Raw genomic sequence first — 26,973 nt, 5'->3', positions numbered from 1 at the left:
TCTTGTTTTTAACTGTAAATGGAAAGGCGGTACATTAGTTTTTTTACGGTAGAAAAACTGGCAGCTAAGTTGCCAGAATAAGAAAATAACGTGTGCTGTTTTTCCACTTACAATATAATGTTGTAAAAACCAATGGAAATTTAACACAAAAATTCTGGCAACTAAGCTGCCAGCTTTTTCCGTAACCCCCGCCTAAAAAAACAGTGGTACGGTTTTTCCATTTACCGTAAAATTTTGTAAAAAAATTAAAAAAACATTATATTTTACAGTAACATTTTGTAAACGTAAAGTTTTTACTGTAAAATCAACAGTCTACTTAAAACAATTTATAAAATTAATAATGAAATCCAGAGGCAAATTCATACATTATTCACTGTTACAAGTTTTTTATTTTTTATTTAGCCTTTATTTCATCGGGTAAAATCCCATTGAGATCAAAAATCTCTTTTCCAAGGGAGACCTGGCCAAGAGGGCAGCAGCAAGGTTACATTAAAAACAATAAACAAGACATAAAGCATCGGAGACGGCTTAAGAATTCCACTTGAAAAGCATAAAAAAAAAAAAGATTTGCGTCAGTCTGCGACACATAGTCATTTTGATAATAGGCTATTATAGCTAATATAGACACTTACGTCATGTGTTGCCTTCTTTATAACACTATATAAAGTGTTATAAGTGTTATAAAGCCTACTATCAAAATCATAGTAGGCTAATATAGCTAATATAGACACGTACGTCATGTGTTGCCTTCATTATAACACTTATATAAGACTTTTAAAGTCATTTTGATAGTAGGCTATTATAGCTAATATAGACACTTACATCATGTGTTGCCTTCTTTATAACACTTATACAAGACTTTTAAAGTAATTTTGATAGTAGGCTATTATAGCTAGTATAGACACTTACGTCATGTATTGCTGTCTTTACAACACTTATATAAGACTTTTAAAGTCATTTTGATAGTAGGCTATCATAGCTAATATCCAATCCAATCCACTTTATTTATATATGCACATTTAAACAACAAAAATGTTCCCAATGTGCTGCACAGCAATATTAAAAACAATATTAAAAACAATGTTCAAATATTATCCTTAGCTCCACCAATGACTGAATAAAAACAACAAATAAATAAATATAAAACCAATATAAAAACGAATATGATTAAAAAAGATTTTAAAGGGAAAGAAAAATTAAAACAGTAAATAGAAACATTTATAAAAAAAACACAGAGGACAACAGAGGACAGAGGACCACACAACTCACGTAGTGTTAAATGCCAAAGAATAAAAGTGGGTCTTAAGACGAGACTTAAAACACTCCACTATGTTGCCTTCATTATAACACTTATACAAGACTTTTAAAGTCATTTTGATAGTAGGCTATTATAGCTAATATAAACACTTACGTCATGTGTTGCCTTCTTTATAACACTTATATAAGACTTTCAAAGTCATTTTGATAGTAGGCTATTATAGCTAATATAAACACTTACAGCATGTGTTGCCTTCTTTATAACACTTATATAAGACTTTCAAAGTAATTTTTGATAGTAGGCTATTATAGCTAATATAGACACTTACATCATGTGTTGCCACTTTATAACACTTATAGAAGACTTTCAAAGTCATTTTGATAGTAGGTCATTAAAGCTAATATAGACACTTACGTCATGTGTTGCCTTCTTTATAACACTTATATAAGACTTTTAAAGTATTTTTTTGATAGTAGGCTATTATAGCTAATATAGACACTTTCGTCATGTGTTGCCTTCTTTATAACACTGATATAGACTTTTAAAATAATTTTGATAGTAGGCTATTATAGCTAATATAGACACTTACATCATGTGTTGCCTTCTTTATAACACTGATATAAGACTTTTAAAGTCATTTTGATAGTAGGCTATTATAGCTAATATAGACACTTACATCACATGTTGACTTCTTTATAACCCTTATAGAATACTTTTAAAGTAATTTTTTGATAGTAGGCTAATATAGCTAATATAGACACTTACATCATGTGTTGCCTTCTTTATACCACTTATATAAGACTTAAAGTCATTTTGATAGTAGGCTATTATAGCTAATATAAACACTTACATCATGTGTTGCTTTCTTTATAACACTTATTTAAGACTTTTAAAGTAATTTTGATAGTAGGCTATTATAGCTAATATAAACACTTACGTCGTGTGTTGCCTTCTTTATAACACTTATATAAGACTTTCAAAGTCATTTTGATAGTAGGCTATTATAGCTAATATAAACACTTACAGCATGTGTTGCCTTCTTTATAACACTTATATAAGACTTTCAAAGTAATTTTTGATAGTAGGCTATTATAGCTAATATAGACACTTACAGCATGTGTTGCCACTTTATAACACTTATAGAAGACTTTTAAAGTCATTTTGATAGTAGGCTATTATAGCTAATATAGACACTTACGTCATGTGTTGCTTTCTTTATAACACTTATTTAAGACTTTTAAAGTAATTTTGATAGTAGGCTATTATAGCTAATATAAACACTTACGTCGTGTGTTGCCTTCTTTATAACATTTATATAAGACTTTCAAAGTCATTTTGATAGTAGGCTATTATAGCTAATATAAACACTTACAGCATGTGTTGCCTTCTTTATAACACTTATATAAGACTTTCAAAGTAATTTTTGATAGTAGGCTATTATAGCTAATATAGACACTTACAGCATGTGTTGCCACTTTATAACACTTATAGAAGACTTTTAAAGTCATTTTGATAGTAGGCTATTATAGCTAATATGGGCACTTACATCATGTGTTGCTTTATTTATAACACTTTTATAAAACTTTTAAAGTCATTTATATAGTAGGCTATTAAAGCTAATATAGACACTTACGTCATGTGTTGCTTTCTTTATAACACTTATATAAGACTTTGAAAGTATTTTTTTGATAGTAGGCTATTATAGCTAATATAGACACTTACATCATGTGTTGCCTTCTTTATAACACTTATATAGACTTTTAAAATCATTTTGATAGTAGGCTACCCACACAGCAAAAACACTCCGCGGCTTGATGTCCGGTATGGACATCAAGTAGTGGACATAGAGAGAGAGAGAGAGAGAGAGAGAGAGAGAGAGAGAGAGAGAGAGAGAGAGAGAGAGAGAGAGAGAGAGAGAGATCAGAAGGCATAAGAAAAAGAAAAAGTATCTGCATTTGATTGTTTACATTTGATTATTAGCAATCCGGGGAGGGTGTTAGTTTAGGGTTGTAGCTGCCTGGAGGTGAACTTTTATTGCGGTTTTGAAGGAGGATAGAGATGCCCTTTCTTTTATACCTGTTGGGAGCGCATTCCACATTGATGTGGCATAGAAAGAGAATGAGTTAAGACCTTTGTTAGTTCGGAATCTGGGTTTAACGTGGTTAGTGGAGCACCCCCATGTAGGCTGCCATGTAGGCTGTTTCTTTCTGTAAAAAATAATAATGAATCAAAATCAATGTCATTATGAATTATTGACCTATTCAAGGCTTAAGAAGTTTACCTTCGCAATCAGCTGGTCTTGGTTGTGCTTCATATGTTCCAGCAGGCTAAGGATGTGGATTACCTCAGGCGCTGTTGACAAACAGCAGTATAAAATTAACATGTTTCAGTGTTTATCCTCATTACTCATAATCCTGACATTAGCTATTGACCTTCGTTAATGACAAAAGTTATTGACAAAGTTTGAAGAAAATATGTGATTGCTTGTGAATTTGAATTTTTTCCAAAATTTGTGGCACAGAATGACCATCCGGTATTTGTCAGTTATTGCTCACCAGAGCAGGAAATGTTGTCGGCCATTCTTCCCCCTCGCCATGTTGGCCTGTAGGCCAGGCTGGATCCAGGCTCCTCTGTCTGCCACATGTTGAGGGCTGCTGGTGAGGGGGGTGGAGGGAGTCGAGGAGGGACTGCCGTTCCTAGTGAGGTGGGCATTGTGAGAGAGCCATCAGTTAACCATGACTGGTAATACCCAAAGGGGACTATCTATACACTAATATTTCAGAGATCAGTCCCTACCTTGTGTAACTCTCTGCATGTTTAATGCAGGTGCTGGTGAAGGCATATGAATACGTCCTTCCCCATGGTGAGGTGCTAAGGGAGATACATTGGTATTAAATGGTTGTGATCTGTTAACCATGGTTACTGGATGCTGAGATATTATTTCGGAGATCAGTCTTTACCTAGAAAGTTATCTCCAGTTGAGGAGTCGAGTTGACAAGTACTCATGACTCTTGCTGGCACTCGGCGAGACGGTGGAGCTGGGAGAAGGGATACAAGGAGAGGGGAATATCTTTAGCACTAAGAATGTTAACCATATCTTTAATATTAATGTGGTGGTTTCGTTTTTTCTATGTTAAGAGATTATTCCTTACTCTGCCTGTGCAATTGGCTTGCCAACCCCAGAGATGCTAGGTCACCATTTCCCGGGTCTTCTTCGCTATCATCCGAGTCCCCGAGACGATGGCTGTTGGGTAACCATATCATTAGGATTATTGCAATACCAAAATTGCCAAATATACATATAGTACAAGCATCTCTGGTCTATTTTTGAATGCTACCGGAAATAACCTTCCTATTACTGTAGAAACATGACAAAAACAAGACGGAACACACTTACACTGGCTTCCTGTTCCTTTTTTCTGGCAGCTCCTCATTCTCTGCCTCAGATTGCAAATCCCAACTCCATGTTCCTCAGTAATGTGACACAGGAGGAAATAGTTACAATCGTGAAAAATGTTTAAATCTAAGACTTCAACTGATTGTAACGGAATTGATATGGAAACGATAAAAAATGTTATTGAAGAGATCTCAGGACCATTGATGTATATTAGTAACCTATCATTTCAAACAGGTAAATTTCCAAACAAAATGAAAAAGCTAAAGTTGCACCAATTTATAAGACTGGAGATAAACATCAATTTACAAATTATAGACCTGTTTCTTTACTTCCTCAATTTTCTAAAATCATTGAAAAACTGTTCAATAACAGATTAGAGAGTTTCATAAATAAAAATAGAATACTCGAAGAGAACCAATATGGATACAGAGCTAATGTTTCAACTTCAATGGCTTTAATTGAAATTACAGAAGAAATTACCAATGCAATAGATAGTAAAAAATGTGCGGCAGCAGTTTTTATGGATCCAACTAAAGCATTTGACACAATTAATCACAATATTTTAATAAAAAAACTAGAACGATATGGCATCAGAGGGTTAGTCTTAAACTGGATAAGAAGTTATCTAAAGAACAGGAAACAATACGTGAAGCTAGGCGAACACACGTCTACAACGCTAAATATATCCTGTGGTGTACCTCAGGGATCAATACTAGGACCTAAATTATTCAATCTCTATATAAATGACATTTGTAAAGTTACAAAAGATTTAAAGTTAGTATTATTTGCGGATGATACAACAGCGTTTTGTTCAGGAGAGAACACACAGAAGATAATACAAATAACAGAAGAAATTAACAAATTAAAAAGATGGTTTGACAAACACAGACTATCTTTGAATCTCAGTAACACTAAAATAATGCTATTTGGTAACAGTAGAAGAGAAAGTCAAACACAAATACAAATAGACGGAATAGAAATTGAAAGAGTAAATGAAACCAAATTTCTAGGTATAATGATTGATGATAAATTGAACTGGAAATCTCAAGTAAAAAATATACAACATAAAATAGCAAGAAACACGTCAATAATGAATAAAGCAAAACATGTTCTAGACAAAAAATCACTTCATATTCTCTACTGCTCACTAGTGTTACATATCTGATTTATTGTGCAGAAATATGGGGAAATAATTACAAAAGTACACTTCATTCATTAACGGTGTTACAAAAAAGATCAGTTAGAATAATATATAATGTTGGATATAGAGAACACACAAATCCTTTATTTATTGAATCAAAGATACTGAAATTCCACAACACAGTGAATTTGCAAACAGCTAAAATTATAATCAAAGCAAACTATAACCTGCTACCCAAGAATATACAACAATTCTTCTCAAAAAAAGAGGAGAAAAATAATCTTAGAGAGAAATGTAATTTAAAACATTTGTACGCACGTACAACACTTAAGACCTTCAGTATATCAGTATGTGGAATTCAATTATGGAAGCAATCAAACAATGTACTAATATGATCAATTTTTTATGCTTACATGTGGAAATAATAATAATAATAGTAAATAAAATAATAATAATAAAAAAAGGTAAATAAAGAATAAAATAGTCTCTAATAAATTAATTAAATAAAAAACAGTATATAAAATATATACATCAGCAAATAACAAAAATATAGATCAAGAAAAAGGATCCTTAATATGTGCAGCAATTTTTCCCACTCACATCACCTCATTTCATATTTTTTTCTACAATTAACTATACCAAAAAACACATAATAGACATACCTTTTTTTTTTGAATGGAAACAAAAACAACAGGGCGTCACACACAGCTAGTCCACAGTAAACAGGATCTCGAGCTCCACGAAAGAACAAAGAAAGAAATAATACACACTCATATTAATAGCAAAGAACGGCTGTTTCCACTCCGTTAACGTTACGTTGTTGACTAACGAAGTAACGTTGGCGACCTGGGCCTAAACAACACTGACAATAAAGTAATACGCTTTCGTTTCAACCAGTTGGAAATATGTGGAATATCGTAGCATGTAACCTACACACATTCACAGCGTCTAACAAAAGATAGCCTAAGTCAGGGGTCGGCAACCTTTACCACTCAAAGAGCCATTTTGGCAAGTTTCACAAATTAAAGAAAGTAATGGGAGCCACAAAAAAAAATTAAAATTTAAAATGAAAAACACCACATACAAAGCTTAAATGCTTTGTGCTTTGTTAACCAGGGGTCTCCGACACACGCACCGGCACGCACTTTAAAGCAGCCCGCGAGTTTTGAATGAATGGCGCTTGATAGCGTAATACTTGCCAACACCCTCATTTTTCCCGGGAGACTCCCGAATATCAGAGCGTGATGACACAACATAGCTTGCTCATGTAAGTGACAGCAAGGCGTACTACCTCAGCAGCCACACATCTTACACTGACGGTACCAATACCCAGAATCCCATGCAGCCCTAACTCTTCCGCTCAACCAACGCACGGAGAGGGGGGGGGGGGGGGGGTGATGTGTGTGGGGATTTGGTGGTAGCGGGGGTGTATAATGTAGACCGGAAGAGTTAGGGCTGCATGGGATTCTGGGTAATGGTTGTGTTGTGTTTATGTTGTGTTACGGTGGGATGTTCTCCAGAAATGTGTTTTTCATTCTTTTTTGGTGTGGGTTCACAGTGTGGCGCATATTTGTAACGTAACAATGTTAAAGTTGTTTGATACGGCTACCGTCAGTGTAAGCTGTGTGGCTGATGAGTAAGTATGCTTTGCTGTCTCCTGTGTGTACAAGTAATAACAACATGCATGTAAATGCTATAGAGGACAATTACTGCAGTGCAATTAGGGCACGCCCTTTATTTAGTAATTAGAGTGTAAATAGGATTATTTTTTCCCTGGGAGTAATCTATGAGAGACACTGAGATTCTTAAATCTCCTGGGAAAATCGGGGGGTTGGCATGTATGGAGCTGAGCCGCATGCGGCTCCGGAGCCGCGGGTTGCCGACCCCTGGCCTAAGTTAACTGTATTGAACTTTTGAAACGTTCATTTACTATATCACACGGGAAACCTTCAAATTCTGGAGTCGGGGTCCCCCGGAACACAAAACACAGATAAAAGACAATTTTACAATAGCACGGCGAAATAATGACCGTCGTTGTGTGGGTTTTTTGACGAATAACACTCTTTTCCACTTTTCTTCGCTCCCGCCTCACCTACCGCGTGCAGCCATTTCGAATTTTCTGGATACGTGACGTCAGACGCACGTCCCCATGCAAAGCATTCTGGGAGGCGGCGCTGGAAATAAAACAGCCTTTTTTTTACAGAATATAAAGTTTTACTGCTAGTCCTAATATCAAACAACGTCATTACAATCATACATAAATGATGATGGACAGTGCCGGCCCAAGCCTCCATGGGGCCCTAAGCAAAATTAGATTTTGGGGCCCTCTATTTTTGCCAATAATATTGATTGTTGATCATTCACACACCTACTATAAACTCATTGCGGCTCTGGCAGTGTTGTTTACATTATCCTATTGCAGGGGTCGGCAACCCGCGGCTCTAGAGCCGCATGCGGCTCTTTAGCGCCGCCCTAGTGGCTCTCTGAAGCTTTTTAAAAAATGTATGAAAAATGGAAAAAGATGAGGGGGAAAAAAATATATTTTTTGTTTTAATATGGTGTCTGTAGGAGGACAAACATGACACAAACCTCCCTAATTGTTATAAAGCACACTGTTTGTATTAAACATGCTTCACTGATTCGAGTATTTGGCGAGCGCCGTTTTGTCCTACTAATTTAGGCGGTCCTTGAACTCACCTTAGTATGTTTACATGTATAACTTTCTCCGACTTTCTAGGACGTGTTTTATGCCACTTCTTTTTCCGTCTCATTTTGTCCACCAAACTTTTAACGTTGTGCGTGAATGCACAAAGGTGAGTTTTGTTGATGTTATTGACTTGTGTGTAGTGCTAATCAGACATATTTGGTCACTGCATGACTGCAAGCTAATCGATGCTAACATGCTATTTAGGCTAGCTATATGTACATATTGCATCATTATGCCTCATTTGTAGCTATATTTGAGCTCATTTAGTTTCCTTTAAGTCATCTCAATTCAATGTATATCTCATGACACACTATCTGTATGTAATATGGCTTTTAATTTGTTGCGGCTCCAGACAGATTTGTTTTTGTATTTTTGCTCCAATATGGCTCTTTCAACATTTTGGGTTGCCGACCCCTGCTCTAGGCGGAGCCAAAACGAATGTGTTGGGCAACTTGAAGGCGGATCCGTATAGCAGTCTTCTGCTGTGTGGGTATTATAGCTAATATAGACACTTACAGCATGTGTTGCCACTTTATAACACTTATAGAAAGTTTTTATGATTTTGTGGCACCAGACAGATTTTTTGTTGTTGTATTTTTGGTCCAAAATGGCTCTTTCAACATTGTGGGTTGCCGACCCCTGCACTAGATGGAGCCACAATTTGATTATTCGACGTGTTGAGTTGATTTCATGCTGTTGTTCTGATCTCGCCACCAGATCAGTCCTTCATTTTCGACTTCTACTCCATCTACGAGGAACTCAACTTCACCTACAATGACTCGGAATTCGTCATCGACCCGGAGACCCAGCCCTGCAGCCCCTTCTCCATCCCGGACGCGGTGACGCTTTTCGTCTGCGTTTTCTACATCGCGGTCTTCCTCCTGGCCATCCCCGGAAACCTGGTGGTGGGTCTGGTGATCGGACTCAGCAAGCAGGCGCTGCCCCCTTCCGACCTCTTCCTCCTCCACCTGGCGCTGGCCGACCTCCTGCTGGCCGTCACGCTCCCGTTCTGGGCCACCTCCGTCACCAGGGGCTGGGTGTTCGGCGACACCATGTGCAAAATCATCACCATCGTGCAGGAGCTGAGTTTCTACTCCAGCATCCTCTTCCTCACGTGCATCAGCATGGACCGCTACATGGCCATCGTGCGAGCCATGGAGGCCCGGCGGTCCAACCGGCAGCTCATCAGTTGGACCATCTGCGCAGCGGTCTGGGCCGTCGGCGCCCTTCTCTCCCTCCCGGGGTTGTTTTACTCCTCCTATTCCTCCAGCAACTCCAGTCAGACGGTGTGCGCCGAGCTCTACGACCCGGGCAGCGCCAACGATTGGCGCCTGGCCACGAGAGTTCTGCGCCACTCCCTGGGTTTCATCATCCCCCTGGCCGTCATGCTCTTCTGTTACGGCGTCACCATCCGGCGCCTGCTCCGCGTCCGCGGCGGGTTCCAGCGGCAACGCGCCATGAGGGTGATCGTGTGCGTGTTCGTGGCGTTCCTGCTGTGCTGGACGCCGTACCACATCGCCGTGATGACGGACACCTTCTTCAGGGCCAAAATAGTGGCGTACCAGTGCCCCGCCAGGATGGCGGTGGATCAGGCCATGTTCGCCACGCAGAGTCTGGGCCTGCTGCACAGCTGCGTCAACCCGGTGTTGTACGCCTTCGTGGGGGAGAAGTTCCGCGGTAGGCTGCAGCAGATCTTGAGGAAGATGCGCGTCCTGGAGAGACCGTCGCTGTCCAGGACTAGCAGGTCCTCTCAGTCGTCCGAGGTCACGTCTACCATTATGTAAACATAGCAAAGATTTTGTAAATATTTATTCTTTTTGTTTCAGTGTTTTTCATAGGAATTTGTATTTAGCTTTTTAAACATGGGGCTGTCCAAAGAGGCCATTTAGATATATTTCACTTACAAAACAATACAATATATAATATTTTTTATTATTATTATTTTATATTTAGGGCTCTCCACAAGTTTGAAAGGGTTTCAGTCATTTAAATATAATTTTTCTTTTTTTTGAAGATTTTTTTTTGTCAACACTTAAATCTCTAGATCAACTTCAAGTCTGTCCTTTGATATTAAGTAGAAATCTTTTTTTAATTTTTTTTTTTTAAAGAAAACTTTTGTTTTTTTATGGCAAAAACACAAAATATGTAATATTTTCCCCCAAAACAATTGCAAAGTGCAATATAAGATGTGATGTAATTGGAGCCTTGAATAGGTCAATCATTCATAACAACATTAATTATGATTAATTATTATTTTTTGTGCAACGACAGTTTAAAAAAAGATCCCAATAAGTGATTTTTTATTATTATTATTATTATTCTTTTTTAAAAAAATGTTTTTTTGTTTGTTTGTTTAGCTTTTTCAAACATGGGACTGTCCAAAGAGCCCATTTAGATATCTTTCACTTACAAAACAATGCAATATATACGTTTTTAATAATTTTTTTATATATATATTTAGGGCTCCCCACAAGTTTGAAAGGGTTTCAGTCATTAAAATATAATTTTTCCTTTTTTTTTTTTTTTGTCAACATTTTTTATTTTTTATTTTTTTAAAGAAAACTTTTGTTTTTTTATGGCAAAAACACAAAATATGTAATATTTTCCTCAAAACAATTGCAAAGTGGAATATTAGATGTGCTGTAATTGGAGCCTTGAATAGGTCAATCATTCATAACAACAGTGATTTTGATTAATTATTCTTTTTGATTATGTAAACACAGCAAAGATTTTGTAAATATTTATTCTTTTTGTTTCAGTGTTTTTCATAGGAATTTGTTTTTATCTTTTTCAAACATGGGGCTGTCCAAAGAGGCCATTTAGATATCTTTCACTTACAAAACAATGCAATTTTTAATAAATATATATTTTTTATATATATATTTAGGGCTCCCCACAAGTTTGAAAGTGTTTCAGTTATTAAAATATAATTTGTCTTTTTTTTTTTTTAATATGAAGATTTTTTTTTTGTCAACACTTAAATCGCTAGATCAACTTCAGTTCTGTCCTTTGATATTAAGTAGAAATCTTTTTTAATTGTTTTTTTTTTTTAAAGAAAACTTTTGTTTTTTTATGACAAAAACACAAAATATGTAATATTTTCCTCAAAACAATTGCAAAGTGGAATATTAGATGTGCTGTAATTGGAGCCTTGAATAGGTCAATCATTCATAACAACAGTGATTTTGATTAATTATTCTTTTTGATTATGTAAACACAGCAAAGATTTTGTAAATATTTATTCTTTTTGTTTCAGTGTTTTTCATAGGAATTTGTTTTTAGCTTTTTCAAACATGGGACTGTCCAAAGAGGCCATTTAGATATCTTCACTTACAAAACAATGCAATTTATAATAAATATATATTTTATATATATATTTAGGGCTCCCCACAAGTTTGAAAGGGTTTCGGTCATTAAAATATAATTTGTCTTTTTTTTTTAATATGAAGATTTTTTTTTGTCAACACTTAAATCTCTAGATCAACTTCAAGTATGTCCTTTGATATTAAGTAGAAATCTTTTTAAAATTTTTTTTTTTTAAAGAAAACTTTTGTTTTTTTATGGCAAAAACACAAAGTATGTAATATTTTCCCCCAAAACAATTGCAAAGTGCAATATAAGATGTGATGTAATTGGAGCCTTGAATAGGTCAATCATTCATAACAACAGTGATTTTGATTAATTATTCTTTTTGATTATGTAAACACAGCAAAGATTTTGTAAATATTTATTCTTTTTGTTTCAGTGTTTTTCATAGGAATTTGTTTTTAGCTTTTTCAAACATGGGACTGTCCAAAGAGCCCATTTAGATATCTTTCACTTACAAAACAATGCAATATATATGTTTTTAATAATTTTTTTATATATATATTTAGGGCTCCCCACAAGTTTGAAAGGGTTTCAGTCATTAAAATATAATTTTTCCTTTTTTTTTTTTTTAATATGAATTTTTTTTTTTGTCAACATTTTTTATTTTTTTATTTTTTTAAAGAAAACTTTTGTTTTTTTATGGCAAAAACACAAAATATGTAATATTTTCCCCAAAACAATTGCAAAGTGGAATATTAGATGTGATGTAATTGGAGCCTTGAATAGGTCAATCATTCATAACAACATTGATTTTGATTAATTATTATTTTTGATTATGTAAACACAGCAAAAATTTTGTAAATATTTATTCTTTTTGTTTCAGTGTTTTTCATAGGAATTTGCTTTTATCTTTTTCAAACATGGGGCTGTCCAAAGAGCCCATTTAGATATTTTTCACTTACAAAACAATGCAATTTTTAATAAATATATATTTTTTATATATATATTTAGGGCTCCCCACAAGTTTGAAAGTGTTTCAGTCATTAAAATATAATTTGTCTTTTTTTTTTTTTTAATATGAAGATTTTTTTTTTTTGTCAACACTTAAATCTCTAGATCAACTTCAGGTCTGTCCTTTGATATTAAGTAGAAATCTTTTTTAATTGTTTTTTTTTTTAAAGAAAACTTTTGTTTTTTATGGCAAAAACACAAAATATGTAATATTTTCCCCCAAAATAATTGCAAAGTGCAATATTAGATGTGATGTAATTGGAGCCTTGAATAGGTCAATCATTCATAACAACAGTGATTTTGATTAATTATTCTTTTTGATTATGTAAACACAGCAAATATTTTGTAAATATTTATTCTTTTTGTTTCAGTGTTTTTCATAGGAATTTGTTTTTAGCTTTTTCAAACATGGGACTGTCCAAAAAGGCCATTTAGATATCTTTCACTTACAAAACAATGCAATTTATAATAAATATATATATTTTATATATACATAGTTAGGGCTCCCCACAAGTTTGAAAGTGTTTCAGTCATTAAAATATAATTTGTCTTTTTTTTTTTAATATGAAGATTTTTTTTTTGTCAACACTTAAATCTCTAGATCAACTTCAAGTCTGTCCTTTGATATTAAGTAGAAATCTTTTTTTTTTTTTTTTTTTTTAAAGAAAACTTTTGGTTTTTTATGGCAAAAACACAAAATATGTAATATTTTCCCCAAAACAATTGCAAAGTGGAATATTAGATGTGATGTAATTGGAGCCTTGAATAGGTCAATCATTCATAACAACATTGATTTTGATTAATTATTCTTTTTGATTATGTAAACACAGCAAAGATTTTGTAAGTATTTATTCTTTTTGTTTCAGTGTTTTTCATAGGAATTTGTTTTTAGCTTTTTCAAACATGGGACTGTCCAAAGAGGCCATTTAGATATCTTTCACTTACAAAACAATGCAATTTATAATAAATATATATATTTTTATATATATATATTTAGGGCTCCCCACAAGTTTGAAAGTGTTTCAGTCATTAAAATATAATTTGTCTTTTTTTTTTAATATGAAGATTTTTTTTTGTCAACACTTAAATCTCTAGATCAACTTCAAGTCTGTCCTTTGATATTAAGTAGAAATCTTTTTTTATTTTATTTTTTTTAAAGAAAACTTTTGTTTTTTTATGGCAAAAACACAAAATATGTAATATTTTCCCCAAAACAATTGCAAAGTGGAATATTAGATGTGATGTAATTGGAGCCTTGAATAGGTCAATCATTCATAACAACATTGATTTTGATTAATTATTCTTTTTGATTATGTAAACACAGCAAAGATTTTGTAAATATTTATTCTTTTTGTTTCAGTGTTTTTCATAGGAATTTGTTTTTAGCTTTTTCAAACATGGGACTGTCCAAAGAGGCCATTTAGATGTATTTCACTTACAAAACAATGCAATATATACGTTTTTAATTATATATATATATATATATATATATATATATATATATATATATATATATATATATATATATATATATATATATATATATATATATATATATATATATATATATATATATATATATATATATATATATATATATATATATATATATATATATATATATATATATATATATATATATATATATATATATATATATATATATATATATATATATATATATATATATATATATATATTTAGGGCTCCCCACAAGTTTGAAAGGGTTTCAGTCATTTAAATACAATTTTTCTTTTTTTTTTTTTAATATCAACATTTTTTTTTGTCAACACTTAAATCTCTAGATCAACTGTCCTTTGATATTAAGTAGAAATCTTTTTTTTTTTTTTTAAAGAAAACTTTTGTTTTTTTATGGCAAAAACACAAAATATGTAATATTTTCCCCAAAACAATTGCGAAGTGGAATATTAGATGTGATGTAATTGGAGCCTTGAATAGGTCAATCATTCCTAACAACATTAATTATGATTAATTATTATTTTTTGTGCAACGACAGTTTAAAAAAAGATCCCAATAAGTGATTTATTATTATTATTATTATTATTTTTTTTTTTTTAAATGTTTGTTTGTTTGGTTGTTTTATGTCTTTTTTGTCACAGAAAACTCAATACTTTTTTTATGGCAAACACTCAATGTATGCAATATTTTTCCCAAAACAATTGCAAAGTGGAATATTATATGTGATGTAATTGGAGCCTTGAATAGGCCAATAATTCATAACAACGTTGATTTTAATACATAATTATTTTTTGAGCAAAGACAGTTAAAAAAATAAATAAAATCACACTAACTTTCTCATGGATCCAAAAGGTTCCCATTCATAAAAATGTTAAAAAAAACTCATACTATTTTTTTTTACTCTTAACGCATAAATCTCTAAGTTAAACCTCAAATCTATCTGTTGATTATAAGTTTTTATATTATTATTATTATTATTATTATTATTATTATTATTATTATTATTATTATTATTATTACTATTATTATTATTATTATTATTATTCCATCCATCCATCCATCCATTATCATTATTATTATAATTTTTTTTTAAATGTTTTTTTGTTTGTTTGTTTATTTGGTTGTTTTATGTCTTTTTTTGTCACAGAAACACTCAAAATATGCAATATTTTCCCCAAAACAATTGCAAAGTGGAATATTAGATGTGATGTAATTGGAACCTTGAATAGGTCAATCATTCATAACAACATTGATTTTGATTAATTATTTTTTTTGAGCAACGACAGTTTAAAAAAAAAAAATCCCAATAAGTGATGTATTATTATTTTTTATTTTTTTATGGTTTTTTTGGTAGGTTGTTTGTTTGGTTGTTTTATGATTTTTTTGTCACAGGAAACTCAATACTTTTTTTTTTTGTGGCAAAAACCCAAAATATGTAATATTTTCCCGAAAACAATTACAAAGTGGAAGTAATTTGAGCCTTGAATAGGTCAATAATTCATAAAAACGTTGATTTTGATCCACTTTTTGAGCAAAAACAGTTAAAAAAAAAATAATCACACTAAATTTCTCATGGATCCAAAAGGGTCCCCACTCATAAAAATGTTAAAAATAAATCATAGTATTTTTTTTTATACTCTAAACTTCAAATCTATCTGTTGATTATACGTTTGTATTATTTGTTGTATTTTTTGTTTGTTTGTTCATTTGATTGATTTATGCCCTTTTTGTCAATCGAAAACATTCAAAATATGCAATATTTTCCCCAAAACAATTACCAAGTGGAAGTAATTTGAGCCTTGAATAGGTCAATAATTCATAAAAACGTTGATTTTGATCCACTTTTTGAGCAAAAACAGTTAAAAAAAAAAAAATCACACTAAATTTCTCATGGATCCAAAAGGGTCCCCACTCATAAAAATGTTAAAAATAAATAATTCTATTTTTTTTATACTCTCAACTTCAAATCTATCTGTTGATCATAAGTTTGTGTTATTTGTTGTATTTTTTGTTAGTTTGTTTATTTGGTTGTTTTATGCCCTTTTTCAATCAATCAATCAATCAATCAATGTTTATTTATATAGCCCTAAATCACAAGTGTCTCAAAGGGCTGCACAAGCCACAACGACATCCTCGGTACAGAGCCCACATACGGGCAAGGAAAAACTCACCCCAGTGGGACGTCGGTGAATGACTATGAGAAACCTTGGAGAGGACCGCATATGTGGGTAACCGCCCCCCTCTAGGGGAGACCGAAAGCAATGGATGTCGAGTGGGTCTGACATAATATTGTGAAAGTCCAGTCCACAGTGGATCCAACACATCAGCGAGAGTCCAGTCCACAGCGGGGCCAGCAGGAAACCATCCCGAGCGGAGACGAGTCAGCAGCGCAGAGATGTCCCCAACCGATGCACAGGCTAGTGGTCCACCCGGGGTCCCGGCTCTGGACAGCCAGCACTTCATCCATGGCCACCGGACCTATGCAACTCCCCCTCGCAAGGGACAGGGGAGAAGAGGAGAGAAGAAAAGAAACGGCAGATCAACTGGTCTAAAAAAGGGGGGTCTATTTAAAGGCTAGAGTATACAAATGAGTTTTAAGATGGGACTTAAATGCTTCTACTGAGGTAGCATCTCTAACTGTTACCGGGAGGGCATTCCAGAGTACTGGAGCCCGAATAGAAAACGCTCTATAGCCCGCAGACTTTTTTTTGGCTCTGGGAATCACTAATAAGCCGGAGTTCTTTGAACGCAGATTTCTTGCCGGGACATATGGTACAATACAATCGGCGAGATAGGCTGGAGCTTGACCGTGTAGTATTTTATACGTAAGTAGTAAAACCTTAAAGTCGCATCTTAAGTGCACAGGAAGCCAGTGCAAGTGAGCCAGTATAGGCGTAATATGATCAAACTTTCTTGTTTTTGTCAAAAGTCTTGCAGCCGCATTTTGTACCAACTGTAATCTTTTAATGCTAGACATAGGGAGACCCGAAAATAATACGTTACAGTAATCGAGACGAGACGTAACGAACGCATGGATAATGATCTCAGCGTCGCTAGTGGACAAGATGGAACGAATTTTAGCGATATTACGGAGATGAAAGAAGGCCGTTTTAGTAACACTCTTAATGTGTGACTCAAACGAGAGAGTTGGGTCGAAGATAATACCCAGATTCTTTACCGAGTCGCCTTGTGTAATTGTTTGGTTGTCAAATGTTAAGGTGGTATTATTAAATAGATGTCGGTGTCTAGCAGGACCGATAATCAGCATTTCCGTTTTCTGAGCGTTGAGTTGCAAAAAGTTAGCGGACATCCATTGTTTAATTTCATTAAGACACGCCTCCAGCTGACTACAATCCGGCGTGTTGGTCAGCTTTAGGGGCATGTAGAGTTGAGTGTCATCAGCATAACAGTGAAAGCTAACACCGTATTTGCGTATGATGTCACCCAGCGGCAGCATGTAAATACTAAAGAGTGCAGGGCCAAGAACCGAACCCTGGGGAACGCCGCACGTTACCTTTACATAGTCCGAGGTCACATTGTTATGGGAGACGCACTGCATCCTGTCAGTAAGATAAGAGTTAAACCAAGACAAGGCTAAGTCTGACATACCAATACGTGTTTTGATACGCTCTAATAAAATATTATGATCGACTGTATCGAAAGCGGCGCTAAGATCAAGAAGCAGCAACACAGATGACGCATCAGAATCCATCGTTAGCAATAGATCATTAGTCATTTTTGCGAGGGCTTTTTGTCAACCGAAAACACTGAAAATATGCAATATTTCCCCAAAATAATTGCTAAGTGAAATATTAGGTGTGATATAAATGGAGCCTTGAATAGGTCAATCATTCATAACAACATTGATTTTGATTAACAATTCTTTTTTGAGCAACGACAATTTAAAAAAAAATCCCAATAAGCGATTTATTATTATTATTATAATTTTTTATTTTTTTAAATGTTTTTTTGTTTGTTTGTTTGTTTGGTTGTTTTATGTATTTTTTGTCACAGAAAACTCAATACTTTTTTTATGGCAAACACTGAAAGTATGCAATATTTTCCCCAAAACAATTACAAAGTGGAATATTATGTGATGTAATTGGAGCCTTGAATAGGTCAATCATTCATAAAAACATTGATTTTAATACATTATTATTTTTTGAGCAAAGACAGTTAAAAAAATAAATAAAATCACACTAACTTTCTCATGGATCCAAAAGAGTTCCACTCTATAAAATGTTAAAAATAACTCTTACCATTTTTTTTTTACTCTCAACACATAAATCTCTAGATAAACCTCAAATCTATCTGTCGATTATAAGTTTTTATTATTTTTTCTAATGATTTTTTGTTTCTTTGTTCCTTTGGTTGTTTATGCCCTTTTTGTCACAAAAAACTCATGATTTTTTAAATTTTTTTTAAGGCAAACACTCAAAATATGCAATATTTTTTCCCAAAACAGTTGCAAAGTGTAATATTTTATGTAAGGTCATTGGATCCTTAAATAGGTCAATAATTCATAACAACATTGATTTTGATACATTATTATTATTATAGTTTCGACACATTTTGATACATTATTATTATTATAGTTTCTCAGGGATCCAAAAGGGTCCCACTCATTAAAATGATAAAAATAAGACATACATTATTATTATTATTATTATTATTTATTTTATTATTATGTTTACTTACAACACATACATCTCAAGATCAACTTCAGATCTATCTGTTTTTTTTGTTTTTTATGTTTTTGTTTTGTTTTGTTTGGTTAGTTGTTTTATGCCCTTTTTGTCACAGACACTCAAGTTTTTTTTATGGCAAACATGCAAAATATGAAATATTTTTCCCAAAACAGTTGCAAAGTGTAATATTTTTATGTAAGGTCATCTGAGCCTTAAATAGGTCAATAATTCATAACAACATTGATTTTGATACATTCTTATTTTTGGTGCAAAAAGAAAGTTAAAAAAACAAAACAAAATTCCACAAAGTTTCTCAGGGATCTAAAAGGGTCCCACACATTAAAATGATACAAAATAAGTCACACGTTATTATTATTATTCATTTTATTATTATGTTTACTTACAACACATAAATCTCAAGATCAACTTCAGATCTATCTGTCATTTGCACATTTTTATTATTTTTTTAATGTTTTTTTTTGTTTAGTTAGTTGTTTTATGCCCTTTTTCTCACAGCATTTTTTTTTTTATGGCAAACACTCAAAATATGTATTATTTTCCCCCTAAACAATCACAAAGTGGAATATTAGATGTAAAGTAATTGGAGCCTTGAATAGGTCAACAATTCATAATAACATTGATTTTGATTCATTATCGTTTTTTGATCAAAGACAGTTAAAAAAAAAAAAATCACACTAAATTTCTCATGGATCCAAAATGGTCCCATTTATACAAAAAAGAAAGATGATTAATTCGTAAATTGATTTTCTTTGACACCCCTAATAATTGCAGTGAGATCCCATACAATTAATCGATGTCATGTATCCTGTTTGTTTTGTTTATACTCTACTTAACTCCTCTTTACTTCCACTTTTTGTGAGAGAAATGTGCAAAATATGTTTCTCAAGTGTGAGTATTTTGCAACACAATAACAATGTTGACATTATGACTCAATATCCTGTAATGAACAACATGGAGGCAACGTGAGTAAAGATATTTATTTTTCACTTGCGTGTGAAACACATTTCTTTGTCTTTTACCATTAAGAGGATTTGCATCATATTCCTTCATGTATTGCATTGAAAACATTCTTACTGCCCCCTAAAGGTGAACTGCATGAACTGACTCCAAACCAGGTAACGTCCTGAAAGTACATCTTAAACAACTGCCTGACTCACGTCAACGTAAGCGGCTCATGCCAACATAAACGGGTGTCACTACAAGATACATGACCACTAATGATTGACACCCATCAGGGATTTCAAAACCGGCTGACTCACGTGACCATAAGCGGCTCATGTCAACATAAACGTGTGTCACTACAAGATACATGATTACTTATGATTGACACCTATCAGGATTTCAACACTGACTGACTCAAGTCAACATAAACGTGCATCACTACAAGATACATGAGCACTAATGATTGACACTTGTCCGGGGTTTCAATATGTCCCTCAGACTCGAGTCAGCATAAGCGGCTCATGTCAACACAAACAGGGGTTACTACAACATACATGAGTCACGTCAACATAAGCGGCTCTTGTCAAAATGAACGGGTTTCACTCCAAGATACATGAGCACTAATGATCAACACCGATTAAGAGTTTCAAAACTGACTCACTCCAACAACATAAGCGGCTCAGGTCAACATAAACGTGTGTCACTACAAGGTACATGAGCACAAATGATTGACACTCGTCAGGGGTTTCAATATGTCCCTCGGACTCGAGTCAGCATAAGCGCTCATGTCAACATAAACAGGTGTCACTACAAGATGCATGAGTCACGTCAACATAAGCGGCTCATGTCAAAACTAACGGGTTTCACTCCAAGATACATGAGCACTAATGATCGACACCTATTAGGAGTTTCAAAACGGGCTGACTCACGTCAACATAAGCGGCTCAGGTCAACATAAACAGGTGTCACTACAAGATACACGAGCACAGATGATTGACACTTGTCAGGGGTTTCGATATGTCCCTCGGACTCGAGTCAGCATAAGCGCTCATGTCAACATAAACGTGTGTCACTACAAGATACATGAGTCACGTCAACTTAAGCGGATCATGTCAAAATTAACGGGTGTCACTCCAAGATACATGAGCACTAATGATCGACACCTATTAGGAGTTTCAAAACTGGCTGACTCACGTCAACATAAGCGGCTCAGGTCAACATAAACGTGCGTCACTACAAGATACATGAGCACTTATGATTGACACTCGTCAGGGGTTTCGATATGTCCCTCGGACTCGAGTCAGCATAAGCGCTCATGTCAACATAAACAGGTGTCACTACAAGATACATGAGTCACGTCAACATAAGCGGCTCATGTAAAAATTAACGGGTTTCACTCCAAGATACATGAGCACTAATGATCGACACCTATTAGGAGTTTCAAAACGGGCTGACTCACGTCAACATAAGCGGCTCAGGTCAACATAAACGTGCGTCACTACAAGATACATGAGCACTTATGATTGACAGTGCGTCACTACAAGATACATGAGCACTTATGATTGACACTTGTCAGGGGTTTCAATATGTCCCTCGGACTCGAGTCAGCATAAGCGCTCATGTCAACATAAACGTGTGTCACTACAAGATACATGAGTCACGTCAACATGAGCGGCTCATGTCGAAATTAACGGGTTTCACTCCAAGATACATGAGCACTAATGATCGCCACCTATTAGGAGTTTCAAAATGGGCTGACTCACGTCAACATAAGCGGCTCAGGTCAACATAAAGGTGTGTGATGACTTATGATTGACACCTATCGGGATTTCAAAACTGGCTGACTCACGTCACCATAAGCGGCTCATGTCAACATAAACAGATGTCACTACAAGATACACGAGCACAAATGATTGACACTCGTCAGGGGTTTCGATATGTCCCTCGGACTCGAGTCAGCATAAGCGCTCATGTCAACATAAACGTGTGTCACTACAAGATACATGAGTCACGTCAACATAAGCGGCTCATGTCAAAATTAACGGGTTTCACTCCAAGATACATGAGCACTAATGATCGACACCTATTAGGAGTTTCAAAACGGGCTGACTCACGTCAACATAAGCGGCTCAGGTCAACATAAACGTGCGTCACTACAAGATACATGAGCACTTATGATTGACACTTGTCAGGGGTTTCAATATGTCCCTCGCACTCGAGTCATCATGAGAGGCTCGTGTTAACATAAACGTGTGTCACTACAAGATACATGATATCTAATGACTGACAACTAGCAGGGGCTTCAATGCTGGCTGATGTCAACATAAGTGGCGCGTGTCGACATAAACATGTTAATACAAGATAGATGAGCACTAATGATTGACACTTTTTAGAGGTTTCAAAACCGGCTGACTCATGTCAACATAAGCGGCTCATGTCACCATAAACGTGTGCCACTCCAAGATACATGAGCACTTCTGACTGACACCTATTGGAGTTTCAAAACCGGCTGACTCATGTCAACATAAGCGGCGTGCGTCGGCATAAACGTAATAATACAAGATAGATGAGCACTAATAATTGATACTTTTTAGAAGTTTCAAAACCATCTGACTCATGTCAACATAAGCGGCTCATGTCACCATGAACGTGTGTCACTCCAAGATACATGAACACTTATGACTAACACCTATTAGGAGTTTCAAAACCGGCTGACTCATGTCAACATAAGCGGCTCATGAGGACGTAAACGTGTTTCACTACAAGACACATGAGCACAAATGATTACACTCGTCAGGGGTTTCGATATGTCCCTCGGACTCGAGTCACCATAAACGGCTCATGTCAACATAAACAGGTGTCACTACAAGATACATGAGTCACGTCAACATAAGCGGCTCATGTCAAAATTAACGGGTTTCACTCCAAGATACATGAACACTAATGATCGACACTCGTCAGGGGTTTCGATATGTCCCTCGGACTCGAGTCAGCGTAAGCGGCTCATGTCAACATAAACGTGCGTCACTACAAGATACATGAGGACTAATGATTGACGCTCGTCAGGGGTTTCGACACGTCTCTTAACCGGCGGTCTCACATCAACTTAAGCGGCTCACCTCGAACTTGAGTCACTGTAATCACGTACCTTGTCCTAAAACAAACCCAATCACCAAAATAAACGCCATGCCATTAAAGCAGTGATTCTCAAACTGTGGCTCCATCTAGTGGCAGGTCAAAGAACAACAGTGTGTTATTTTCCTAGTTCCAAACACAGGGTCACTGTTCAAACTGCGTGTAACGTTACAGTGGTCACAAATATACGGAGCCCCTAAAGGAACATGGGGGAAACATTTTTGTTTATAATTTTTATTTTTTTTATTTTTATTAAAAAAAAAAAAAAAAAAAATTCCCCATGTCCCTTTAGGGACATATATATATTTATTTTTTATTTTTATTTTTTTAACATGTATCTCGTGTGCATGAGATAGTTTCTTGTGTGCACGAGAAACGTTTTATAAAATTATAAAAAAAATAAAAAAATAATAATAATTGTTTTTTTTTAGACATGTATCTTGTGCGCACAAGAAACTATCTCGTGCGCACGAAAACTTTTTATAAAATTATAAAAAAAATAAAATAATAATAATTTATTCATTTATTTCTTTTTTTAGACATTTATCTCGTGTGCACGAGAAACTTTCTCGTTTTTTGTTTTTTTAAAAAATTTTTTTTATTATTATTATTTTGTTTAAAAAAAAACTATAAAATTAAAAATTATAAATATATATATATTTTTTTATAATTATATAAAAAGTTTCTTGTGCGCACGAGATACATGTCTAAAAAAATACAAATACAAATTAAAATTATAAAAAAAAAGTTTTCCCCATGTCCCTTTAGGGGCTCCGTACAAATATTGTTAAAAAAACCAAAAAAAACCTCTTCCTTGTTTTTAATGAATACTTAGGCCTACTATGTTACTCGGAGAGCCAAGTGTTTTCTGAGGTGGTAGTTGGTGGGGAAAAAAAAAAAGTGTGTTAAAGGTCCATGCTTTCATATTTGTCCGTACTTCACGCGCGCGACATTCCCACGACGTCACCCTGGACGGCGATTCGGCGACAAGTTTGGCCCGCTGCAGCGCCTCACGTGTCCTCCCGCTCCCAGGTTGGCTGGAGGCGACAAAGGGGGCGGGGCCTCGGCGGCGAGGCAGCTGCCGTTGAGAGGCCGTGACTGTCATTTCCCCTACAAGCTGGTCGGGGTGAGGGCAGGGGGGTGGGGGGCTGATCGGACTCTTCTCCATGCTCACCATCAGGGAGCCGGCGGGACTTTTTGAGCGACTTGCTTGTGTTTGGGATTACTATCCAGAAGTTGAGGAGCGAGGAGGGGGGAGAAAAGAAAAAAAAAGCAGGAGGCAAGTGGAGGGAGTTGTTATTGCAACATGATCCAAGGGGTCGTGCACTAAATATACCACCGGGTAAGAGAGAGGCAACCTTTTCTTTTCCACATTTAGGACAATACCACAGGTAGGAGCTCTGACATATATATATTTTTTTTGTATTCAGAGATGTGACTAAATTGCAGTTAGGGTCAAAGGTCATAAAAAAAAACCAACAAAAAAAACCAACCATGCAAAAAGCAGAGAAAGGGGCTCCCCCGAGTCCCGTCGTCCCTCCGAAACGTTCCAAAGCGAGCCCGGAGCGAGTCGAGCCGTCGGGGCCCGCTCGCCCCAGCCCGACTCCGCCGGTGTTCACGCGCAAAATGCGGAACGCCGCCGTCGGGACGGGCTGCGATATCCGGCTCAAGGTGACCGTGGCCGGGGACCCCCAGCCTTCCCTCTACTGGTACCACAATGATGGCCTGCTCAACATGGAGAACCAGGAGTACGGAGGCCTCTGGATTAGGGACTGCAAACCCAGTGACGCCGGCCTCTACACCTGCATCGCCAATAACCACCTGGGAGAGGCTCGGAGCAGCGCTGTACTCGCTGTCCTGGACCTTGGTGAAGGTAATTATTATGGGCCTGCTGCAATGCAAGCAGCCCATATTATTATTGCTCATACTTCACAGTTTACTATGGGCCTGCTGAAATGCAAAAAGCCCTATTGCTCATACTACACAGTTTATAATGGGCCTGCTGCAATGCAAGCAGCCCATAGTATTATTGCTCATACTTCACAGTTTATAATGGGCCTGCTGCAATGCAAGCAGCCTATATTATTATTGCTCATACTTCACAGTTTATTATGGGCCTGCTGCAATGCAAGCGCCCATTGCAATTCTGCCTGAGGCTGAGCCAATCAGTGGCCACGATACTGCTTTTCTGTTTGGTTCGGTCTCGTCGAGCTAATGCGAATGTAGTATTGATATTTTTGAATATTTTGCTATAAAAAAAATCGCTTTACATTCTAATCGCAATTATAGCTCAATTATAGGGGCGGTATAGCTCGGTTGGTAGAGTGGCCGTGCCATCAACCTGAGGGTTGCAGGTTCGATTCCCGCTTCCGCCATCCTAGTCACTGCCGTTGTGTCCTTGGGCAAGACACTTTACCCACCTGCTCTCAGTGCCACCCACACTGGTTTAAATGTAACTTAGATATTGGGTTTTCACTATGTAAAGCGCTTTGAGTCACTAGAGAAAAGCGCTATATAAATATAATTCAATTCAATTCAATTCAATTATTTTTCATCTCAACTGGTAATTGGGATGTATCATGTTGTATGCATGCGTGTTTGAAATAAACACAAACTCAACTAAAAAAAATATAATTCTAAATGGAATACTAATTTTCAAAAATAAAAATGAAATTAATGAATTAATCAAAATGTTTATAATTTTTTTTAAATGCATTTTTTCAACTAAAAAAAAAAATTCTAAATCGAATCCAAATTTTCAAAAATAAAAATGAAATTAATTATTAATCAAAATGTTTATAAGTTTTTTTTTTTACAAATAAACTTTTAAAAATACATTTTCTCAACTCAAAATTGTTTTTTAAATCGAACCCACATTTTCTAAAATTAACATTAAATTAATTAATTCATCAAAATGTTTATAAATCTTTTTAAAAACCTATTTTTAAAAATAAAAAAAATTCTCTCAACTCAAAAAAAAATTCAAAAACGAATCCTAATTTGAAAAAAAATAAACATGTAATTAATTAATTAATCAAAATGTTTATAATTATTTTTACAAATTAATTTGGAAAAATACATTTTCTCAACTAAAGAAAAAAATCCAAATCGCATCCTAATTTTCAAAAATAAAAATGTAATTAATTAATCAAAATGTTTATAATTATTTTTACAAATCAATTTTTAAAAATAAATATTCTCAAATTTAAAAAAAAATCTAAATCGAATCCTAATTGTCAAAAATAAAAATTACTAAATTAATTACTTAATCAAAATGTTTATATATTTTTTTCAAATCAATTTTTTTAAATACATTTTTTTCATGCAACCAGAAGGAGATTGTAACCTGTAACCTGTTTTGAAAAAAAAAAGATTTATATATTCACACACCTAATGTATATGCTTGAAAATGCTTCATTTAGGGTAAAAAAAATATAGTATGTGATTTAAAAAAATATTCCCCAAAAATCCTCGATATGAAGCGTGACGTGGCGAGGGACGATGATACATTAAATAATACAGCAAAACTCATTATATATAGTGTGTACATTATACAGTCACTTTTCACTTATATTTCCATTGCAACTTCCTTGCATATGTAATCCACGCAGTCGTTCATCATAAATATATATATATATATATATATATATATATATATATATATATATATATATATATATATATATATATGTATATATATATATATATATATATATATATATATATATATATATATATATATATATATATATATATATATATATATATATATATATATATATATATATATATATATATATATATATATATATATATATATATATATATATATATATATATATATATATATATATATATATATTTATATATATATATATATAGGAT

At 34.5% G+C, this 26,973-nt stretch overlaps 2 protein-coding genes across 5 annotated transcripts in view; both read left to right on the top strand.

Annotated features, from left to right (window-relative positions):
• The first annotated feature begins 8,515 nt into the window (after positions 1 to 8,515).
• LOC133663254 (C-X-C chemokine receptor type 2-like) lies at positions 8,516 to 10,435 on the top strand. The gene is made up of 2 exons (XM_062067602.1): positions 8,516 to 8,609; positions 9,221 to 10,435. The coding sequence occupies exons 1-2, from the start codon at positions 8,600 to 8,602 to the stop codon at positions 10,285 to 10,287; spliced, it is 1,077 nt and encodes a 358-aa protein (XP_061923586.1). The 5' UTR covers positions 8,516 to 8,599; the 3' UTR covers positions 10,288 to 10,435.
• A 13,864-nt stretch (positions 10,436 to 24,299) lies between these two features.
• spegb (striated muscle enriched protein kinase b) overlaps positions 24,300 to 26,973 on the top strand; it is a 97,971-nt gene continuing 95,297 nt past the window's right edge. For all 4 annotated transcript variants that reach the window (XM_062067593.1, XM_062067595.1, XM_062067592.1 and 1 more), the window contains exon 1: positions 24,300 to 24,961. In XM_062067593.1, coding sequence (XP_061923577.1) covers positions 24,583 to 24,961 — 379 coding nt within the window. In that variant the 5' untranslated portion in view covers positions 24,300 to 24,582. The remainder of the gene's footprint in view (positions 24,962 to 26,973) is intronic.

This window comes from Entelurus aequoreus, linkage group LG13 (genome assembly GCF_033978785.1).
Source record: "Entelurus aequoreus isolate RoL-2023_Sb linkage group LG13, RoL_Eaeq_v1.1, whole genome shotgun sequence".
NCBI classification, from domain to species: Eukaryota; Metazoa; Chordata; class Actinopteri; order Syngnathiformes; family Syngnathidae; genus Entelurus; species Entelurus aequoreus.
Note: the sequence above shows the minus strand (reverse complement) of the source record. Positions and strands in the feature narration are given on the sequence as shown.